Genomic DNA, 22,894 nt, shown 5'->3' with positions numbered 1-22,894 from the left:
AAAGTGTGATTAATGTAGAATTAAAAAGAACAAATGGTAACTTCTAGCAACTAAATGAAACAGGTTATAGTCTGTTATATTCTGTGTTTGAAGACGGTAAGTATGTATCAGTTTCAAATATTATGGCTTTTATATAAAGACTTATATAAAGACTTAAGGAAGTGGGCCATCAATAGTTTGCATTTCAACCAAATTCAGACAGGAAAAAACAATTATTAGCACGAGTGAATAAAACCAATTAAAAAACCTATCTAAGCATTTAATAAAACACATAAAATATTTCATATCCATAAAGTTTATTTTAAAAAATGTTAAAAACTATCTATACAGGAATATTTAATATACTTAAAAATGTTTGTTCCCCGTATTGAAGGAAAATACATTTGCAACATCTTCCAGACGCCATCTTTATAAAAGTAAAACCTCTTGATGCTGAAATGTACTACAGTAGATTCTAGTTTATGCTTTTAAATCATAGGACTGGAATTCATTCTTCCTATGTCCCCCCTCCCCCAATGTGGCAGTTCTTAAATTAATGACATTCAATCATGATATACTACCACAGGTCCTTAGATAGCGTACATACTGCATATATACTGCGCAAGTCTTCTCTAGTTGCTGTCACGTAATTCTTTCAGATAAGCATTTGACTTTAAGTACAAAGAGAAATACTACATCCCATGATTGTAAACATTCACCGAGAGCTTCCAGAGCACAGTGAGTAATAGTGCAGCTGAGAGTCCATTAGCTGTTCCTCACTCATCTGGATACTGCTGAGATTAGAAATGTGCTGAAGGCCAACCTTGTCATAAAGCCTTCCTCACTTGTAACAATGTAGTTACAAGTTTTAACAACTACTTTGTAGTTCTGGAATATACACCTGAAAGTCATTCTCAAGATGACATTAAGCACCATTTTCACTTACCTGAAATATAGAGTTAAATTCAGCAGTATGTGCCACCATTAATAGCAGAAATGAAAAGAAACAGTGGCTCTTGAATCCCCTTTTGCGGATACATAGAGAGTACCAAGGTCCAACTGATACGAGCAGAAGCTGCTTGTGCATTTGATCAAGAGTACTACTTCCCCAGGGCTGCATGCAACCCATACATCTGAGGCACAACTATTACTTCTGTCAGTGGAGGCTACACAAGCGGATTTAAGGCTGTTTTCGGCTATAAGAGTTCAGTCTCCTCTTTAATATTCTATCTAGATCACATACATGACTCAAAATTTTGTAGGATGGAAGTTAAAAACTCCCCAAATACTTTTTAAATACTGTTAATCCATACAATTTGCCAGTATAGTTATAAGGGAGTGGGGAGTAATCACACTTAAAAGCATTATTTTTAAAAAATGCAACAAGAATTTTTCAACTCTTGTCCTAGCTTCCTAGGCCTATCTATCCTCATGTTCTAACTTTTGGCCAATTTCACATTTGTCAGATTGTTCGCTGCAGTTCTCAAGTTGATCCCAAGAACAAGAAACATTTAGAGATGATCACTGCCATCCAGTCTGCGACAGGCTTGGCTGCAAGGAAAAAGGTGTTCCAGGTGTGGAAGGGTAAGCAGGAAACCCCTCCGGCTGAGCTGGGTAGCTTTCCAGAGCAGAAGCTGAATGGACCTGGGAGAAAAAGAAAAAGAGCTTAGCAGAGCGCCAAATGCAATCAAGTCTTGACTTGCTTTGGCTGTTACACATATTCGTAAAATTAAGAAAAGGCCAAACTTTTAAGGAAGGAAAGTCTGTTTCTAGCAGACTTTCTAGCATTTTAGGAAATGTTTAAACTTCTTCAGGTAGAGGAGAGGCATCGAAGTGTCACTAAAATACTACCTATTCTTGCAAATAGGTTCTTTTTAGTAGAAGACAAGTTGTCAGACATAAGAATCCATTTTATTCAGATCTTCAATTGGAGATTTAAAAAAAACCTATTTGGTGGCGAAAAAAATTCACATAGGGTTTATCTAAGCCTTTGTTAATCTTCTGAAAGAAGGCAAGCACAACTTGCAAATTTGGGGGGAACTAATTGATCTTGAAATCCCCAGACTTTGAAAGAAGAGCAGATTCTTGCCACTATTGGTGTGATCGCTACTGAGGTTACCTGTGTGTGCTACCTTTCTATTCAGGCTGGCTTTGCCACTTACCTGCTGCAACAATGCTGACTGGGCAGCCGCACTGTGCTGTAATTCCTGCAGGGATGACTGTGGAGCACTCTGGGAAAACCCAGGGATGCCTGGGAGGGACAGAAGGCCTGGAAAAACAGAACTGCCAGCAGCCTGAAGTCCAGATGATAAACTAAAGGAATGGATAGAAAATAGGTCAAATTGCAGATCAGACAGAGACGCTGCTTTCTATCTGTCAAGAAGTATCTTAAGATGTTATAAACAAAACAGAATTTCTTCCTCTGTTGTAAGAAACCAGAAATGCTAGCCACTCAGGATGTAATGAAATATTAATGAAATAGCCTCTATAATAAATTCAACAGTGTTATTATGTGTCATACTGTCTGCTACTTTGTAAGCAGCAGTTAACAGCACATATAAATACTAACACTTTCCTAACAAGTATTAATATTCTATGGATTAATATTAGCACAATGAATCAACATTTTTGGGCACTTGGAAACAATTTTTTTGGCCCAGAAAAAAACCTAATTTAGGACCACCAAATAATGACATTTTGACTTTTGTTTCCCTAAAATATGATGAATCTAAAGTTTACATTAAAAAATGATTTGAATCAGTTTGCAAAGTATTAACGTACCCAGCTTGTGCAACAAGAGCAGAGTTGAAATTAGAACTAAACGCTGAGGCGAACCCTGGCAGGACAGGAGCTGGTGATGGGGCTGTGGCAGCCACAGGCAGGGGCGTGACAGCAGCCACTGTGGAAGGCGCCTGTAGCCCCGGGAACGAAGGGACCGCAGGGGTCACACTCGGGGTATTTGAGACAGAAAAGCCTGGGTAAGAGGGGTTTGCAGGGGGAAGAGGACCCTGGGTGACTGGGAAGAGCGAGGGCATGGCAGTGGGCAGGGTGAGGGGGAAGGGTGCTGCTGAGGCGGGAGCTGAGGCGGAGAGCCCTGAGAGTGCAGCTGCTGTGGAGCTGGGGTGTGGCGTGGCTGCAGAGGTGGCTATCAACGACCCTGCCAGAGATACAGAGGGATTAAGAGATGGGCTGCTGGGTAAGGGAAAGCTACTGGTCAATGCAGTGAAAGGAGGAAGAGCAGTAAACACTGGGGCAATGGGAGTGGAGGATGCATGTGGTGGGAGGGAAATGGAGGAAAGGGGGTTGGAACCATTTAAGGGAGTACTCAAACCAGAAAGACCTGACAAGGTAGGGTTAAGGCAAGTAGACAAACTGATGGGCACTGAGGTCGAAGTGTATGCACGACCCAGAGTCCCTGACAAACCTAAAGTGCCGTGAGAGGGATTTACGGAATGAGATGGGCCTTTGAAGGCTGAGGGAGTAGGACTGGTGGGCTCAGTTTTGATCATAACTGGAACAGTTGTTACGGCAGGGTTGGAGGAAATACGCAGGTCTGTGGGGCCAGGGTGGGGGCCGTGCAGGAGGGCTGTGGAGGAGCCACAGCTCACAGGCACGGTGGCTGAGGAGGCTGCAGGAGCAGCTAGCAGAGCCTGTGCAGGCTGGGTTGGGGGAGTGGCGGTAGAGTTAGCTGCTGGAGATGCCAGGCCTGGGAACATGGCCAGCCCCGGAGTGGATGACCTCTGCATGGCAGGGACAGTGGACGGGGCATAGCACTTGTTAAGGGCTGATGCAGGAGAATCAGAGTTTCGATTAGGAAGAGAGGATAATGAAGCCAGTCCACTGGTGACAGCAGATGACAAAGCAGAGGAACTGATTAAATTGGTGTCATTTGATGTCAGAAAGCCTTTTAGAGCAGACAGAAGAGGACTGTTTGCACCCAGTGGGCCAGTGGTGCTGGGAACAGACCCACTGGCAATTACAGAAGGCATTGGGTGGGCTACCCCATGGGATGTTGGTGTTAAGGGCAAAGGAACACCTGCAAAAACCGATGACAGTGAAGCAGAACTTGGCTTGTTAGTAGAAGCAACAGAAGAGCTGGCAGAGAAGGACAGGCTAGTGGAAACAAATGTTTCGTTGGAAGCAAGAGTGGCCCGAGGTGTAGATGAGGCCTGAGGGGCTGGGGTTGGAGGAGCAGAAGGCCCAGGCAGTGGCACTAGGCCGGAAAAACTGGAAGGAACAGGAGCAGATGTGGTACTGTGGATGGAAGCAGCGGGTGCAGTAGGCAAGGAGGGGGTCCTGATCACTGTTGGGTTTGGTGTTGATGGCTGAGGTACGTGGACAGCTGAGGAGACCTGGCCTGGGAACACAGGAAGTACTGTGTTGGGCATGTTCAATCCAGAACCAGTGGCAGGTGCTGATACAGATGCATGGCTGACTGCCTTGACGGGGGAGGCAGTAGGGACCGGAGCTGCTGCAGGTGTAGAAGGATTAGAACCATGAGGAGAAAAGAGCTGACTTGCTGGGGTAGAAAATGCTGTGGGAGGAAGAAAGGGAAGAATTTATTATGTTGAAATGTCCAATCTGAATTCCAAAGATATGCGTAACTATTATTTTTTAAATCAAGCTTTACAAATAAGAAAAGTAAGGATGGGTCTTATAATACTTGGCTCTTATAATATTTAAATGGCCAGGATTTCATTCCTGATCTTCCCTTGAGAGCCTAAGTCAGATCTAGGTGGTGTTAGTCTGTCAAGTAACAAGGAGGGAGTCGTAAGAAGCTTAGAAGCTTTCCTTTCCTATTTTCCCACTCTTAAAATCTGAAACTAATTTGTGAGTAGAGTTAAATGCATTTACTTTAATAAACCACTTATCCAGAGTAATAATCAGACATCGGTTCCTTTCTCAAGAACTTGGGAGTTTGTGACTGCCCTTTCAGGAACATACAAAGTATTGTTGCTGCCTCATGGGTTGAGTAAAACACTTCATATTATTAATCTGGGTGTCAGTCCCCTGGTCCCTCTCTCTACCTTTTACTTATACTGACTAATCTAGTCTATATCAACCCTCGCTTTCACCTGGCATGTCCTAAAAGCTCCTATAAGGACAACAGTGTCTTTCTTTTGCTGTGGCTGTTCTTGTTTTTTTTTTCAAGAAGCGCTGGGATGGAAGCGAGGACCCCCCCGCCCCCATGCACTAAGCAAGCCAGGTCAATCTCCCATAGAAGCCAGTTCAAAAGGACCAAGAAGCATCACTCTCAGGGAAGGACATTTTCCCTCTGAGACTCTTACTGTGTCCAAATAACTAGATCCATGTGCACTTTGCTACTCAAGAACTGACTCTAACTTTCATGTCAGGAAGTGACTCCTTCCTGACTAGGGGATTAGTGCCTAGAGGGAAATTTCACTACTGTGGTGCTACTGCCACCTGGAGGAATTGTTAAGCACACTGTACCTGTCGTTCCCTTTCCTGCCCAACAGTACTACTGAAATGATTACATTTAAAAGGAGAATCTGACATAGAGTTTAAAAAGTCACAGAATGCAAAGTGACTATGGGCACACATGCCACATGGTATTTAGATGTCATTGCAGGTTTGCAAACAGGATACAAAATCATGGATTAACTGACCTAGTATAATGTGTGTATTTTAAGCTGTATCTAAAACATATTAGGGTTAAGCCATTTTTTAGCAAGTAGTTCATTAATTCTTTATATAGGAGCTTTCCTTAAACTATTCCAAATATGCTTAACTCAAAACTGTGCTCAGTGATTAACAGAGTAGACAAACATGACAAGAGAAATTACATCTGACCAAACTTGGTACTTACTTTGATTCTGTGTAGGTTTTGACTGATTGGAAAGATCTTCATTTTCTATATAAAAATAAATAATTAAAAGTTAAAGTACAGGTAAATACACAGCAGTAAACATAATATATACCTATGGGAAATACAAATATACACACACTGACAGGATTAAACACAATTGTTTTTCCTCTCTCAACATCCTGTCCTTCCACAGCAGGACCTTGCCTTAACAAGTCAGGTTTTAAATAGATTAAAAAAAAAAAAGATACATTTAAGAGACCCATTTGAATCTGCCACCTAGAAGAAAGTGTAGCCTGTGGAAGGGCAGAGACAACTGTCATTAGCTGAGCCAACAGCCAGTCTTCTAGGTAGCACTGCTTACAGGAGTAAAGACTGAGAGTGGGCAATGGCTGCTGGGGGAATATGTACAGAATCCAGTTATCCAAGTGGGCAGACAGATTAAAAGCTGTCTGTTAAAAACACTATGAAAGTCATCAGAGAAGCCAGGCACAGTGGCTCAGATCTACAGTTCTAGCTACTCAAGAGGCTGAGATTGCAGTTCCCAGTTAACTAGGACAAAAAAGTTCATGAGACTAACTACCCTAGTGCCCAAATATTCTTAAAAGGTTTGGAAGTAAAAAAATCCCTCAAACTCTCTTTAATCTGATAGTCAACAGGAAGGCTTAAACAAAACCAGATACTATTATCATTTTTGGATTCTTTTATGTATAGATTCTAAGCTTTTCCAAACTTGTTTGGTAACAATCCTTTGGTGATGATTAAGGGAAAAAAAAAAAGACAACAAGCAAGGAACCAGTGCTTCATGCCTATATTCTGAGCTACTTGGGAGGCTGAGATTGAAAGGAGTACGAATTGAGGCCAACCCAGGTTTGTAAGAGGGGGTAGATGGTAAATGATAGATGGTGCCTAGGCATGTGCCCCAATAGGAATTGAGACCATATCTCAAAATATAACCAGCACAAAAAAGGACTGAAGGTGTGCCTCAGTAGTAGAGCAAGTGCCTAGTAAGGTTGAGGCCCTGAATTTAAAACTTTAGTATGAGCAAACAAACAAATGAATATAAGGAAAATAAAACAATAGTGGGGATCCATCACTAACCTACTAAACAGAATCTTAGCAACTGAGAAATTGAAGATATGTTTACTAAATGTCACAAGTAGTCCCTGGCCCAGAAAAATCTACCTTACTGTCGTTCTGCCACTCTTGTCATGAACATCTTATCACCAGTCTTGTCTTCTACTACTAACACAACAAACCCGCAGTGGTACATTACATAAGCAGTTCACATTTATTGAAATGGGGGATCTGGAAGACCCTCCTGCGAGTTCCACAGCACTTTGCTCTTTCAGTAGTGATTATTCCTCTTTACCCCTTATAATCTAAGTTAGCATTTGCTAAAGCTAAACCATAATCCAATCTCAGAGGAAAAAAGACAACGCAAAAAGGCACAATTTAAGTCGGGCATCAGGTGCTCACACCTGTAATTCTACCTACTCAGGAGGTTGAGATCTGAGGATCACAGCCCAGGCAGGAAAGTACATGAGACTTATCTCCAATTAACCACCAAAAACTAGAAAGTGGAGCTGTGGCTCAAGTGGTATAGTGCTAGCTTTGGAAACAATGAGGTAGACTACACAGAAAAAAAAATTTTTTTTGGTTGGTCAGGGGGCTTGAACTCTGGGCCGGAATACTCTCCCTCAGCTCTTCAGCTCAAGGCTAGCGCTCTACCAATTGATCCACAGCACCACTTCCAGTTTTCTGGTGGTTTACTGGAGATAAGAATCGCATAGACTTTCCTGCCTGGGCTGGCTTTGAACTATGATCCTCAGATCTCAGCCTGAACAGCTAGGATTATAGGGGACTACATGGAAATTTTAACGTTTTCCTTACCTGTATTTCCCATTACACTGTACACTCTTTGTAAACAGGATATTTCACCTTTGTATGCCCAACACAAAGCACATTGAAAGGCCATCAAATATTACTTAAAAATAGTACTGAATAATTATTAAAATATTATTCTATATTGCAAAAGGGAAGTATGAAATTATGAAAACAACAACCAAATCTGTCAGGCTCTTGTTGGTAGGACATACCATGCAGAGCAACTGCTCCCTCCATGTGTCTATCTCTATATGAATTAAGTCTCTTTGTGTATGAATTACTTACTTTTAACACCCATAACAACATGACTTTACCTGTTCCTCCTTGATTTGGAGTATACGGAGGTGGAGGGGGTATACCTGGAGCTATGACATTGGCTAATGGTACCAGACCTGCATTGTTATAAGCACCTAAAAGAAAAATGTAATACAAAAAAATACATATAACTTAGTATCACTTTTATCAGGAATTCCAACTATATTAGTTATCTAACTTATTTTTACAACTACTCTGTATAAGAGCTGCATCTCAGGTGGAGATGTGGGGTCAGGGTTAAGTGACACTTGACAGCAGTCAGACAAGTGGAGATGTCCATGGAAGGCAGAAGCCCATTCACTGGCACGTAAGGCAGAACTTGTCATACTTAACATACATCATTGCCATTTTAAATTCAAGGTCACTTACCAAAACAAAAACTACAATAATAGTGATTAAAATGAATCTGAACTTCATTTACCTTAAGGAAAATCAAATGGACTCCACTTCAGTGGTACAGAATAGAAACAGCTGATCATGAGAATACAAGTTCCTAAGTGCTACAGATATCCCAAGAATGCAAACTAAACTTTCAACTTAATAAGTAAAATGGAGAGCACTCTTACTTGGTGCGATAGTTGCATGTGGTCGGCATGGAGGTATTGGGTAAGGAACAGGTTTGTGTGGATTGTATGTTGAAGGAGGCTAAACAAGAGGGAAAGTATAGCAGTTAGAAGAAAACCAAGTAAGCCGTCTCCAAGCAAAATATACCTTGCTTTTCATACTTTAGTACCAATAAGCCTAAAAATGCTCCAATGTATCCAATGCTACTACAATGCAATGGTGAAAATGAAGGATCTTTCTTTAATAAATGTGGTTCCTATTAAAATTCAAAGGCATGCTCTACCACAGTTGGCTAGCTGTGTGTTTAATACTCAAATAAAGTTAAATCCAAGAATTCCTATCCTTTCCTTTGTAACTAGCAGAAGAAATTAGCTCTGTGAGAAACCTGAAGGTGCAGACTCTAAACGGATTAGGAATTCATCCTATCAGCCCTAGCTTCTTTTCTCCTTTTGGAAGATAAAAGCATTTTCTTAGTGCCTGGAATTCCAACAACTCCTACAGAATGTATATTGGAATTAGGAATTCAATATTTCAGTTCTTTTGCCTATTGTAATCCATAAACCCACATTTTATTGTACAGTTGATGGTTTATGCTAATAAAAGCATTAAAAGTTTTGTCTTTACAGAATCAGAAGTATTTAAAGCTAAGTATTTAAACTGTACAGTTAGTAGTGTTTATGTAACAAAGAGCATTAAAAAAAATTGGGTCTTTTCAGAATCAGAAGTACTTAGAGCTAAACATTTCAAGCTGTACTTTTACCTGCAGAAAGTGAGAGAGTGTGAGTGAACCTTTGGGCTAGAAGAGATCACTGCTGGGACTGGACCTTGTTTCTCCACAGTTGCTAGCATTCTAGTCATGGGGATAGGCAAGGACCACAAGGAGGCTGTGTGTGGGTGCCTCAAACTTCACAATCCTTCAACAAAGGATTAAATTCTCCTGTTTAATTTACATTGCAGTCATAATCACTCTCTTGGGAAGATTCAACATCCTGGTTCCATCCTTATTTCACCAAGCTGACCTCAAATCTGAACATCAGTTCAAGCATATGCCAACTCATACTCCCAACTCAATAGCTGAAAGGAGTAAAACAATTTGACTTTGTTACTTTAAAATAAACTGCTTAACCTCAAAAATGCCTTAATACTGCTAATTAATTATACTTTTTTTTGTTGGTTGTAGGGGCTGAACTCTGGGCCTGGATGCTGTCCCTCAGCTCTTCAGCTCAAGGTTGTAGCCTTGAGCTGTGAGCCACAGCGCCACTTCCAGCTTTTTTCTGCTTATGTGGTGCTGAGAATTTGAACCCAGGCCCTCATGAATGCGAGGCAAGCACTCAACCACTGAGCCAACTTCTCAGCCCCAATATATACTGTATTTTATCTTGAGAACTTCTAGTATATTTAAATTTTGTTATGCAAGAATTTATGCATTCAGTAGAAAGTTACATGTGATACTGTTTTCATTTTTTATTTTTAGAACATACTGGTTTGGATGGTCCAAGAATCCGTGCAGCAATTCCTTTGCCTTCATTGGTACATTCTTCACCATCTTTTTTCAAAGGGGTTCCCTATTTTTAAAAAAGGAAAAGAAAAATAATTTAGACTTACTTCCTAGAGTTAAGATTCAGACTCTAGACCACATTCTGCCCTAGAATCTCACTATGTAGTCCAGGCTAGTTTTAAACTCTTAATCCTTCTGCCTAAGTGGTCCCAAGTGCTGCGATTTCAGGCATGTGCCATACTGGGCTGGCCCAGATAGGGTTCTTAACTGTCCTGTCATTAAACTCTGTAACACTGGTATCAAGTTCTCTAAAGTAAACATGCAATATGCAGAAAGGAGTAACACAGAAGAATCAAATATATTCTAATTTCTTTCTTCACAGAAAGAGAAACATGAAAACATACTTCTTATGCCCCAGTGTATAAACACTCAAAAAAAATGAAATAAGCCAGGTATTGGTGGCTCATGCCTATAATACTAGCTATTTAGGAGGCTGAGATCTGAGGATCATGGTTCAAAGCCAGCCCACACAGGAAAGTCTAGGACTTTTGTCTCCAATTAACCACCAGAAAAATGGAAGTGGCACTGTTGCTCAAAGTGGTAGAGTGCTAGCCTTGAGCAGAAAAACTCAAGGTCAGTGCCCAATCTCTGAGTTCAAAGCCTCACGACTGATAAAAAAAAAAAAAAGAATGAAATAGAATACCAGTATTCTAGTTGAAAATGTGAAAAGGGTGTTCTCTATTAAAGTGTGTTATGCTTTCAAAGACAAATGAAACGTCACTAAAGACTGCTAAATGAACATACCAGAATAAGCTGATTAGACTAATACTATATGTCCTTAGTGGCATACACTAGTATGGAAGTCAACTTCCAACATGGTCTCCATTGGTACTAATCTTGTCACTGCCCTAGTATAGTACCCCCATCCCTGAAAGAACAGGGTCAGCCTGTATAACTAATAGCATATACAAAAATGATGGCATTTGATTTTCAAGATCAAGGGATAAAAACCTCTGCATTTCTTTTTGGCTTCTCAGATTGCTTGCTCTGGCAGAAGCCAGCTGCCATGTCATGAGAATATTCAAGCAGCATAATGGAAAAGTCCTTGTGTTAAGGAACAGTCCACTGACAAGGTAAAGTCCTTATGTCAAGGAACAGTCTCCTGACAATCAGCAACACCAACCTGACAGGCAAGAAAGTAAGCTATCTTGAAAGAATATGCTTAAGTTCCAATCAGGTTTTCAGATGAATGCAAATTCACAAGAAACCCTGAGCCAGAACTACAGCTAAGCCATACCCAAGTTCCTCACCTATATAAGATCAATATTGAGGGGGCTAGGAGAAGGTGGCTCAGTGGTAGAGTGCTTGCCTCACATGCATGAGGCCCTGGGCTCAATTCCTCAGTACCACATAAACAGAAAAGGCTGGAAGTAGCACTATGGCTCAGGTGGTAGAGAGCTAGTCTTGAGCTGAAGAGCTCAAGGACAGCGTCCAGGCCTAGAGTTCAAACCCTACAACTGACCAAAAAACAGAAACAAGAAACAACAAAAAAAAACCCCAATATTGATTAATACACAAACCAGGGGTTTGTGTTACACAGTTTCTGTTACATAGTAACAGAAATGGAAACAGTTATTTCACAAAGGGGTTTGAAGGAGCCTGGATGAACTTCTTCCAGGCTTTACTATGCAATGTAATTCTCATGAAGGAAATAGGACATGTAAAGTTTTCCTAAGTCTACATACTATTTAGTATTTAACTGAGACAAAAATACTGAGTATCTGAGAAATGCTCCTTTATTAAATGTAAATCAGTGCTTCCATAGTATACGTAAAAACAAAACAAAAACTATCACATTTTGTTTGGCTTCTTCTGAAAAACTTACAGATATAATGAGCTGGACACTGGTGGCTCATTCCTCTAATCCTAGCTCCTTGAAAGGCTGAGGTCTGAGGATCATGTGTTCAAAATCAGCCCATTAGAGAAATCCTAGAGACTCCATCTCCAATGAGTCAGCAAAAAAGCCAGACTAGAAGCATGGCTCAAATGATAAAGTGTCAGATGTGAACCAGAGCCCCTCAGTGCAAGTCCCAGTATTGGTGTGCATACATACATGTGCGTGTGTATGAAAGTTATTCATTGAGGTGATGACTTCATAGAAGACCTTTCCTTTGAAGAAGCCTCATCATCTGGGATGTTCTCTTAAATATCATGAACTTATGTTGCTTTCACATTGAATCATAAGAAGTTTCACATATAGTCAGTATAATGTACTTACTGGGAATATTCCATTTATACGACTGGGTTTTCCTTTGGGATATGGGTTTCCTGGGATGGTTCCACAAGAAGATATCATAGCATGAGGAGCTTTACAGCCCCCTTTGAAAGCCTGTAATACAAAAGAGTAGTTCAAAAAAGTCAAATCAACTCCAATCAAGTAATCTGTTGAATCCAGCTAAAATGTATGAATTAAGGAATAGAACCATCTTCCATTTGTTCGTATACCAACTGGGGCACACAACAGTCCAGATGCAATATATTATACAAAATATATATGTATATAATACCACTGTACAATTATTAAAATGGGAACATTAATGTTATAACTAATATTTCCTTAAAATATTTTCACAATATTTGGTAAATTGTGTGGAAATCTATTTATTAACTAATCTACTCCACAGGTCACTAGGTCTCCAAAAACTATACTAGTGAGTAGCCAAGAATTATTTTGGACACAACATGTTACAAAATTCTAGAAGGGATTTGGGTTTAGACTGTATAATTCTGTATCCCCAGCTTCTAAAATGTTGTCTCACACATACTGAGTTCATAATCCCTGAAGTCTTTATATTTTGATCTATATAGTAAAGAGCTAATTATAGATTACTGATATCATTTTGGTGCTGGGAACAGAATCCAAGGTCTTGAGCAAACCAGAAAAGTGCTGCAGCACCACTGAGCTACATCTGTAGACCCTGATACATAATAAATAAGTTGCCGGGCGCTGGTGGCTCACGCCTGTAATCCTAGCTACTCAGGAGGCTGAGATCTGAGGATCACGGTTCAAAGCCAGCCCGGGCAGGAGAGACCGTGAGACTCCTATCTCCAATAAACCACCAGAAAACCGGAAGTGGCGCTGTAGCTCAAGTGGTAGAGCGCTCGCCTTGAGCTGAAGAGCTGAGGGACAGTGCCCAGGCCCAGAGTTCAAGCACCATGACCGACCCCCCCCCCAAAAAAAAACCATAATAAATAAGTTAAATTAATGATAAGCACTGTATAAGGCAATTTCAATGCTAATTATAGAAATATTTACATACAACACTGTATTATGTCTTATATACACATACTTTTGTGCATCTGCAAGTTATACTATAACTCATAACATTTATTTCTATTAACTGTATAATTCAACTCCCTACTAATGTTAGCCCTTACAAAAATCATCTTAGCTAAGGCCTGGCTCAAGTGGTCAAGTGCCAGCTATGAGCAAGAAAAAAAAAAAAATCTCGATTTTGGGCTATTCACTGTGAACTATACTAGATGAATAGTAACTTTATATATGAATTTGTATGTTTCTAACTATTTCCTTAGAACAAATTCCAGGAAGTAGAACTTTTGGGCAAAAAATGTCCTAACATTTAATGTTTGAACATTTTATTTTAAAGGGTCTATAAGTCTACATTTGAGAATACAGTTGTCATGCTAATTAATCAAACCCTACATTCCACAGAACACTTAGTGCTAGAATATTTCTGAGAAGAAAACTGACAAAAATTTTAATAAAACTATAGCCATGTATATAATGGCTCCATAAAGACCTCAGTCAAGAGCACAAAGAAAAATTTAAAAATGGGGCTCAAATCTGTGTATGTGAAACAGAGAAAGGTAGCGTTGCCAACCTTTTTTGGATTCAGAGAAAGCTGTGAGGCTATAGGAGAGTTACTTAGCACATTCTTCATGTAGTTTTCTGATTATTTCAGCTTACAGCCATGGAGAGTCTAAGGAATTTTCTACCTTAAGTGACCAGTCATGCATTTTAGGCTTGAACAGGTACTGCTTTACCCTCTTTTATACATTTTAAATTGATATTCTTTTATTTTTATACTAATTTTCTATAAATTTAACATAAGCCTGATAAGACAGCCAATTCAAAAGCTCAAACTCCTTAGTATTTGTTTTCACTGTTAAGCCATATCCTCCGGCACCCCATGGAGCCAGCTCTAGCTCTCCTCCATATATCCAAGTTAGCAGATAAGAGGGAGACATTTCGTTCACCACCACTATTCTGAAAAGGCATCATGTTCTCTTCACAGCAATCTTGAGGAAATTACCTGCTCCAGCACTCTCTTGCACCGTTTCTTCTCAGACATGTTTATCCTGAACAAATCTTCAATGGGGCGGGAGTTCTGTGCATCAACAATGTTTCTACCAAGGAAACACAATTCAGCTCTTTGCTTAAGAACATAGAGGTCAGCAACTCTGGTTTACCACACAAGCATAGCTGAGACCTCAGGACACAGGGAGAAAACAGGATTATTTCCTTTAACAGATCAATTTAAATACATTTATGTAACAATGACAAAAAATAACTGAACTGTTTACATGATTACTGGGAAGTTACAAAGTAATACAGCAAACAAAGAACATGTTTTGATTTTGAGATGAGGGAGAATGATGGAAGGACTGACATTAATCAAGATACATTACATTCATAAATTGAATCTATCAAACCAAAACCCCCACAATACTACTTAAAGATTATATAGAAGAAAAAAACAATTGTTTTGAAATTCTTGAAAACAAAGTCTCTCTGGTGAGTGTCAGGAGAGATGGGACTAGAATGTATGCAATATATTAAAATGAAGGTTGATGTAAATGTTCACCATATATTAAAATTTGTGTTTTAATGGATATTATCAGTATATAAATGTTCAAAATGTATGCCCTATGAATAAATTAACTTGCATATCCTTCAACTGAACAAGGATTAGATCCTTCCCTTTTCTCAAACTCATGCTCATTTTGACCATCTCTCAAATGCTCTGAGGTGTCTTCATTTCCTTATAGCATTTAAAGTTCATTATGTACTTCATAGCTGTGAATCCTGATTTTTACTATTAAGAGAAAGAAGGTTCAGAAAGTATAGGTGTCTTCTACTTGTCTTTCATGTCATATGGATCAGGAAGGCAGCAAGTCATTGATATGAAGAAAAATCAAACTAAATTATCCCTCCATGTCCTATGATTTTGTAGGTTATATCATTTGGTAATAAGCACACTGGCTATTATTCAAATAGAATCAGAATCCATCATTAAACTTTCTAGACTGTATTTTATTAAGGGTCTATTTATGCACATAGTTCTCACACATTAACGCACAGCAATGAGTGGGAACATGGTTAACAAGCTTCCACATTTCAAGTAAGAGAATGAACTACTTACGAAGCTAACAGTTCAAGAGCAACTAGCTTGTCTTTACTGAAGGTGAAGCAGTTGAGTATATTGACCACTTCTGCTGGATGAACAGCTACCATTTTCTATTGATACAAAAAATAATTTCAGATCAATGTGAAGTTTTCATGCCAGAAATGTGTCCCCCCACATTCACCTTATGAAAATATAAATGTTCTTAGTAGGGACATTTTAGGTGAAACAAAAGCAAAGGCCACTGGGCGCCAGAGGCTCATGCATATAATCCTAGTTACTAAGAAAGCTGAGATCTGAAGGAGCACCATTAAAAGCCAGTCTGGGCAGGAAAGTATGTGAGACTCTTATCTCCAATAAATGGTCAGAAAACCAGAAGTGGCACTGTGGCAAGTGGTAGAGTGCTCGCCTTGAGCTAAAGAGCTGAGGGACAGTGCCCAGGCCCACAGTTCAAGCCCCATGACCAACAACAACAACAACAACAAAAAAAAAAAAACAGAAGCAAATGCCCAAACAACTCAAAACAAATCTTGAAAACATGTAAATTATACAAGAGAATTAACATTTTAAGGAATTATTATTTTCAGATGAAGATCTAAGTTTTCCTATGAACCCTTTCAATCCACATTTCCTAAATGTGTTCATTTATGGAGTGAAAAAATTAATAAGTACTACCTTCCTCTGAACATTTATATATAAAAGCAATATTTATACATACAGGAGATTAAACTAGTTAAAGGACTAGAATGACAACCTCTCTCACTGGAGGAAGTTGGTATGCCACAGACCAGCACCTCCCAAGCAGCAATCCATAGTGCTGGACAGAGCCAGGAAAAAAATAGAACTGTTATAAAGGGTCTACTTAATGTACATAAGACAATCTAAGATTCAATGAAATGTTACACAATCATATACTGAACTATGTAAAACATCAAAAATTAATGTAGCTCATGTAATGTATGGAAACATTCCTTTTACAACTTCTTTAGCAAAGTCAGTCTTCTGTGTGAAAATAATGTGTCAAATCAGACTGCCTTTGATAGAAAAGGTGCGACAGTTTGGCTCAGGTAGATGACATGAACTGGCCCTGTAAAACACTCTTCACCTCTGAAATGTAATTCTAAAGCAGGCAGAGGCAAGCAGGCTACAGAGCTGGTATGAGTTTGATAAAATAATGTGAGACTCTCATCAGTATTTCTTTTAAAAATAAATCTCACTGGTGCCAGGAGAAAGGTGTATACCAGAGGATAGGAGAGATAACCCTTACTTCTTTTGTATAGTAAAACAAACAATAACAACAACAATAACAAAAACAAATACTAGGTTGATTCCTGTAAGAAGTTAAGGACTTGTTAACTGGTTCTATCAAAAACTACTCATCCCTGATACTCCTCGGAACACCTCCCTCTACAACTGGATGGGTGCTCTGTACCACATAGATGTTCCTATTTATCCAGACTTCATGCCTATCATAATACTTCCCATGAACTAAAAACACAGTTCCATAGGCTAGCTATGCCCATTACATTCAATAGCTATGGGTGATCAATGCCTACCAAAACACAAAGGGTGAATGGTAAAAATCTACCTTTAAAGAAAATCAATATAGACCCAAAGAATGCAAACATAACCTGCCTGATGTGATGACTCTTCTAAGACTACATAGAAGAGGCACGTAGATGGTTTAAAAAAGTGCATAAGCTGGTTTAATCAAGTGCATAAGAACACTTACAAATTCAAGCTAGTCAATTAATACTTTCCTCTAATTTGTTAATCATGGAAATGTGGTATGGAATTTAATAGGGCATGAAATATAAATTTACACTTCAGGAAGTTTAAATTTTTTGTTATGATAAAATTTATAATATGGTACTTACATGCTGTAATGCTTTCATTGCTTTCAACTGAGGCTCTGCCCAGGAAAAGTATCTCAATAAATCAACCACCTGAAAGCAAATGTTAATTTAGTACTGATGACAGTATGTTTGCATACATTTCTATAAAAACTCATTCCAATATTTAAAATTGTGCAGCCTACGTGATGAAGATGGCACTGGAGTCTAAATGTGACTTCCAACAGAGTAACCAACCATGTCTTTGAATGTGGAAATTTAAATCACTTAAATCTAATTTAAAATTCAATTTTTCAGAAGCACAAAGCACATTTCAAGCGCTCAATAGCCGTATGAAGCCAACAGCTACCACAGACAATATTTCTACCATCACAGAAAGTTGTGATGAACAGCACTGGTTTCCAAAAAAGGAAAACATGCTAGGCACTGGTTGCATCACATCTATAATTTTAAGCCATCAGAAGTTTAACCTGAGGATCATGGTTGGAACCCAGCCTATGCAGGAAAAGTCTGTGAGACTCTAACCTTTAATTAACCAGCCTCCCCCCCCCAAAAAAAAAAACCCCACAACAAACAACAACAATAACAAAAACAGAAGTAGAGTTGTGGCTTAAGTGACAGAGCAGCAGCCTTGAGAGAAAAAGTTGAGGGACAGAGCCCAAGCCCTGAGCTCAAGACCAAATAAAGGCACACAAAACAAAACAAAAAAGGGAAAATATATAATCCAGGAAAAAGTGAGCACCAGTGGGAGGACTGGTGAGATGTGCTAGATGGTAACTAAATACCAGCTTGGGACAATAAAAGTGTATTGTGAATGGAAAACTTTAAAACAAAGATGGAGAGTGTGATAGGAGTTCAACCATCTACACAGGTGTGGTGGGTATGACTTATGGAGGTCCACTGGCGTCTAACTTCCCTTGAATATGTAGGGCACAATACTTCACTCATCTATTCTTTCAAAATCTAAGGATCACCATAGGCAACTGCAGCAGTTTCTTAATGGCGTTATCTTTTTGAGAATTCAGATAGCTAGGTTCTCATTAACTCCTACTACCACCCAGACAACTAGACAGAGAATAAGAGCTGAACAAGGCCTAAGATCTGGTCTACTGCCCCTAAGGATAATTCAATAAATAAATAAATACTAAATCACAAAACTGGGTCAACTACCTTATTATGAGGGCCTTAAAATGTGCTAACATTTCAATTCTACAACTAAAGCAGCATGTAAAGAAAGTGAAAATACTTTTCTTATAAAGCAACACACAAACAGTAAACAGAGTTCTTCATACTTCCCAGTTCATTTGGAATGAAGCTATAATTTTTTCTATGGGAATGGTATTCCTACTTCATATTCAAGGCTGTATTTTATATATTATAAAACTTAAACTGCTAGCCTTTTAATGCAGCAGGTGGACTTAGCTTTAAAGATTTAAATGATTTTAACAAAGTGAAGCACCACTAAGGGAAGATTATCTATAAAATCAATCTCTCTTGCTTACAAACACACACACACACACACACACACACAGCTATTGACTATAACTTTTATTTTCAAAACATGTAAAGAACATAGATAATTATGTAAAGCCATGGGAGAGCTAAAAATCAACATTAAAAGGATAGTAACAGATGTACATCAAAAAAGAGCTTTAAGAACTTGGTTGACAGACCTTTAGGCCTTTGAAGTTCTTGATACTTTTCAAGCCCTTGAGAAAGAGAGTGGGTGTTTACTAATCCAGTCTCTATGTCCAACCCAGAACTGCCCTCCACAATTATTTCTGATTTCTAGCAAGACCCTTCCTAGCATTTCTCAAACACTGTCCTCAAGGACACTGGATACTATAAGTTTGTAATATGACAATGGGACAAGGAAAACTGTTGGTGATAGAACTTTTCACTTGGGATAGTTGCGGGGCAGGAGGACAGTAGGAATGAGATTGATTACAACACAATGTAAATGCATGGAGCTGTAATAATGAAATCCTGCCTTGTATAACTAAAATAAGCTAATAAAAATTGTTCTTCACTCTGCATATGTGCACATTTATATGTACAAACACTTTTCTAAAAATCATTAAAGTTCCCTGAAGTGGGGTGGAAAGTGTTCACTAAATTATTCATGTTTAATACATTAGTCTTCTTGAGACAGTAAGGGAATCATTAAGACACTGTGTATCTTTTCCCTTAATGCCGCAGTTTACAGTTAGTGGCGTCATACAACGTTCATGCATTCTTTTATATCAAGTGAATTTTGCTAATTATTGTCTTATAAAGGGTAGGTTCACAAAGTATCTTTGACTTATTAAAATCTGTGAAGTTTTCTGCTGAGTTTCTTAAGCTCCTGGGTAACTATAGCAACAAAATAAAAGCAACTCTGTATTTGACTAGCAGGTAAATACATATATTAACCAGAACACAAGTCTAAGGAGAAGGCTTAGACAAGGAATACCTGTTCACTAGAGAAGTATCCATGCACGTATTCAATTGCTTTTAATTTATATTCTGTCAAGACAGCCTAGAAAAGAAAAGCAGTATTAATATATACATATACCAAACTGTTCAAGCAACTCAACAGCATCTACAGAGAGAAGGGGGAAAGAGGAGGGGAGGGAGAGGGAAAAGGAGGGAGAGGGAGGGTGTGAGGGAGAGAGACAGAGGGAGAGAGGGGGAGAGCGGGGAGAGGAGGGGAGAGGAGGGGGAGGGAGGGAGGGAGGGAGAGAGAGAGAGAGAGAGAGAGAGAGAGAGAGAGAGAGAACACGCAGAAAGCCTCCTGGGACTCCCTACTCACTACTACAAAGAAAATACCATTTTAACAAGGAAGAGTCAATAATGGGAGAAATTACATATAGTATTTCCCACCTAAACTATTTGTCATTTCTTAATGTATGTATAGAACGTCAAGTGATTTTAAAAAAAAGCAAGAATACAAAGTCAGGTTAAGGCTTTCAGCAAACACCTCAATCAATGTCTGGGTCTGCCACTCACAGACATCAGACTTTGACAGACATTTTCATTCCTTTAAAGCATCATTCACGACCCACCTCAAAGAAAGTGCAAGACAAAATCTGATCTGACCCACAACAGCTGTTCAGTAACCTGTTTCTTTGCTCTGGAACAGTATGTGAGAGAAGTAGAGGACCTGGACAACTGAAATCACAACCGTAACACTTCCAGCTCCTTACTGAGAGACAGAAATGCTCAGCTACCATAACTTGGGAGTCACTAATAACTAAAAATGAACTAATACTTTTGCTCTTACACTGAAACAATTACAGTATTTGTATTAGTCCAAATATTTGATTCTGGCAGGAGAAAACGTCATTAATTACTGGTACCCTCAGGGTGCTCCTCACAGAAACTGAGGAAAAAAGTGTTAGCAATTCAGATTCAAATACCTAGCCTCCGGCACTGAGTACCAAGCTTTAGTCAGCCTTCCTCAGATTGAATACTACATAGCCTTCCATCCACTGCTTAATCTCACACAGTCAAACTAACCAACAGAAACTAGGTGGCCCGCCTATAAAACCATCAGTCTCTCCCTCAGGTGTAACTAAGAAAGTGACTCAAACATTAAGTACTCACAATTAGGGGCTAAAGTTACCTTCAAATTCAACAAAGCCCTCACTCCCATCTCCATTCCTAAGTCTACTAACTTGTTTTAAATGACAATAGTGACAATCAAAATAGGGAGAGACACAAGACCAGTTTAATTGGACATTTACATTTAAAGACAAACCAGAGCAAAGCCATATTCAGGAATTCACCTACTGCATTCCACTTTAAAGTATTTCGGACAAGCACCCAATCTTTAGGCCAAGGAAGCAAAAGAGCATCCACAAAGAGCAGAGCATGAATAACTTAAGTTGCCACCACACTTGAATACCTTTCATCTCTGGAAAATGTCCTGTACCCCTCATTTCTATTTACTATAGGGCATTTTAACAACACTAAGGGAGAGGATATCCATATTGAAACCCTGTGTCAGCTATAAGTAGAAAATCTACTGGTCTGCTTGAATTTACAAGGTATTTTCTCAGGCAAGCTGCAAATCAATTCAAGAACAAATTTGACAAATTCCAGGTATACACAGTTGGCAAACCAATATTTCATTCCAAATACTAACTGGATAAGTTGGATTTGCAAGTTTCCAGATTTTAAATCTGTTTTTAAAAAAAATCAACAAACTAAATAAGAAAAATTAAAAATGGCCAATTTGCGAAAGAAAATAAAGAAAAAAGGAAAACTAGCCGCTTCATAAACTGAAGTAAACAATCAGTAGTACCAAAGCACCCAGTTTGGATTCTTTTGGGGTTAAAGAGCTTAAGGCATAGAAATATCCATTATTAGCCCAAATGGCCTAACCATGGCACCCATGCTGACCGTACAGCCTCTTACTGTAAGTTCTTTTAGTTTTAAGTAGTAGGTTCTTGGGGTGCTGGAGATACGTGTAGACTCTACTCAGAATGTTTCTGGTAGCTTATGGGAGGTAGGAGAGATTCAAAATAACCTTGTAAATCAAGAGTGGAGGACTCCTCCACGCAAAGATACAAAGTTCAAGTTACTGAAAATCCCTTCCCCACAACGTGGTTGTAAACTTAACATCACACTAGTTACTGAACAAGTCCCTATAGGTCAGCATCGCAGTCTACCCCATCCTCAGATTTGAGGAAAAAAAAAAAAGAAATCCTAGGAATTACCATAAAGAACATTTCTACGTATTTAAGTTTCTTATCCTGAAGAACAGAGATTTGCGGAAACGGCTTGGAAACCGAAGGTAAATCTGAATTTCCACAATGCCTGACTTCCAAAGACGCACCGTCAAACGCATCAGGACATAGCTTCCACACCACGCGTGAAATTGCCAATGCATTGAAGCAATTAGTTTCTGCACGCCCCCACATGCAGTACCTCGAAACAAACCAGCAAACAACACCCCCCACAACCCCCCCCCCCCCGCCAGTATTCCAGTCTTCAAGCGGCTGGGGTGTCATTACCTTCCTGATTTCATCCAGCACCGTTTCAAAGGACTTTTTATCCATCTTGAGCCCTATCTCGACGTAGTTTTTAAGACAACTATAAAATCTTCATCTCTGGTCGTCAGCGCAGATCGGAGGAAAACACGTTTACAGTCCAGGAAGGAAAGCACTCGGGGTGGGTGGGGGGGGGGGGTCGTGGAGAGGTAGAGTACTGCAAACTCCGTCAACGCATTAAAACGCGGATGGGAAAAACTTTCAGGCAACCACCACCAAAAATAGATGAAAGCCACCGCCGGGAGGCTTCCGCAGCCAACTCCACACCGCGCTCCACGGCGTCCCGGGGAAGGGCAGAGCCTCGCGGCCAAGTCCGGGCTCCGGCGCGGAGCTGGAGAGCCAGGACCACAAGGCCGCGGGGCCACTTTCCGCGACCGCAGCGGCCCCGGCGCCCCGACTCTCCCCCCCCCCCCGCCCCTCAGCGGCCTCCCGGCCCGCACCAGCGCCCGCACCGGGGCGCCTCACCGCCGCGATCCGGGATTCACCGCCAGGCTCCCGCTCATCCCCGGCCGCTC

General features: G+C 39.8%; 1 protein-coding gene across 1 annotated transcript; it reads right to left on the bottom strand.

Moving 5' to 3' along the window:
• Positions 1-285: 285 nt before the first annotated feature.
• Positions 286-22,768, bottom strand: Proser1 (proline and serine rich 1). The gene is made up of 13 exons (XM_070002915.1): positions 22,344-22,768; positions 19,799-19,864; positions 17,371-17,439; positions 15,512-15,606; positions 14,402-14,495; positions 12,346-12,456; positions 10,051-10,134; positions 8,572-8,650; positions 8,005-8,100; positions 5,807-5,851; positions 2,761-4,513; positions 2,142-2,292; positions 286-1,623 (listed from the first exon to the last, which is right to left on the bottom strand). Exons 1-13 carry the CDS (start codon positions 22,386-22,388, stop codon positions 1,501-1,503), a joined length of 2,811 nt encoding a protein of 936 aa, XP_069859016.1. The 5' UTR covers positions 22,389-22,768; the 3' UTR covers positions 286-1,500.
• Positions 22,769-22,894: the final 126 nt, after the last annotated feature.

The sequence above is a fragment of the Dipodomys merriami genome, unplaced genomic scaffold (genome assembly GCF_024711535.1).
Source record: "Dipodomys merriami isolate MVZ:Mamm:240054 unplaced genomic scaffold, mDipMer1.0.p SCAF_6, whole genome shotgun sequence".
Taxonomy (NCBI): Eukaryota; Metazoa; Chordata; class Mammalia; order Rodentia; family Heteromyidae; genus Dipodomys; species Dipodomys merriami.
This window is presented reverse-complemented; position numbering and strand designations above follow the sequence as displayed.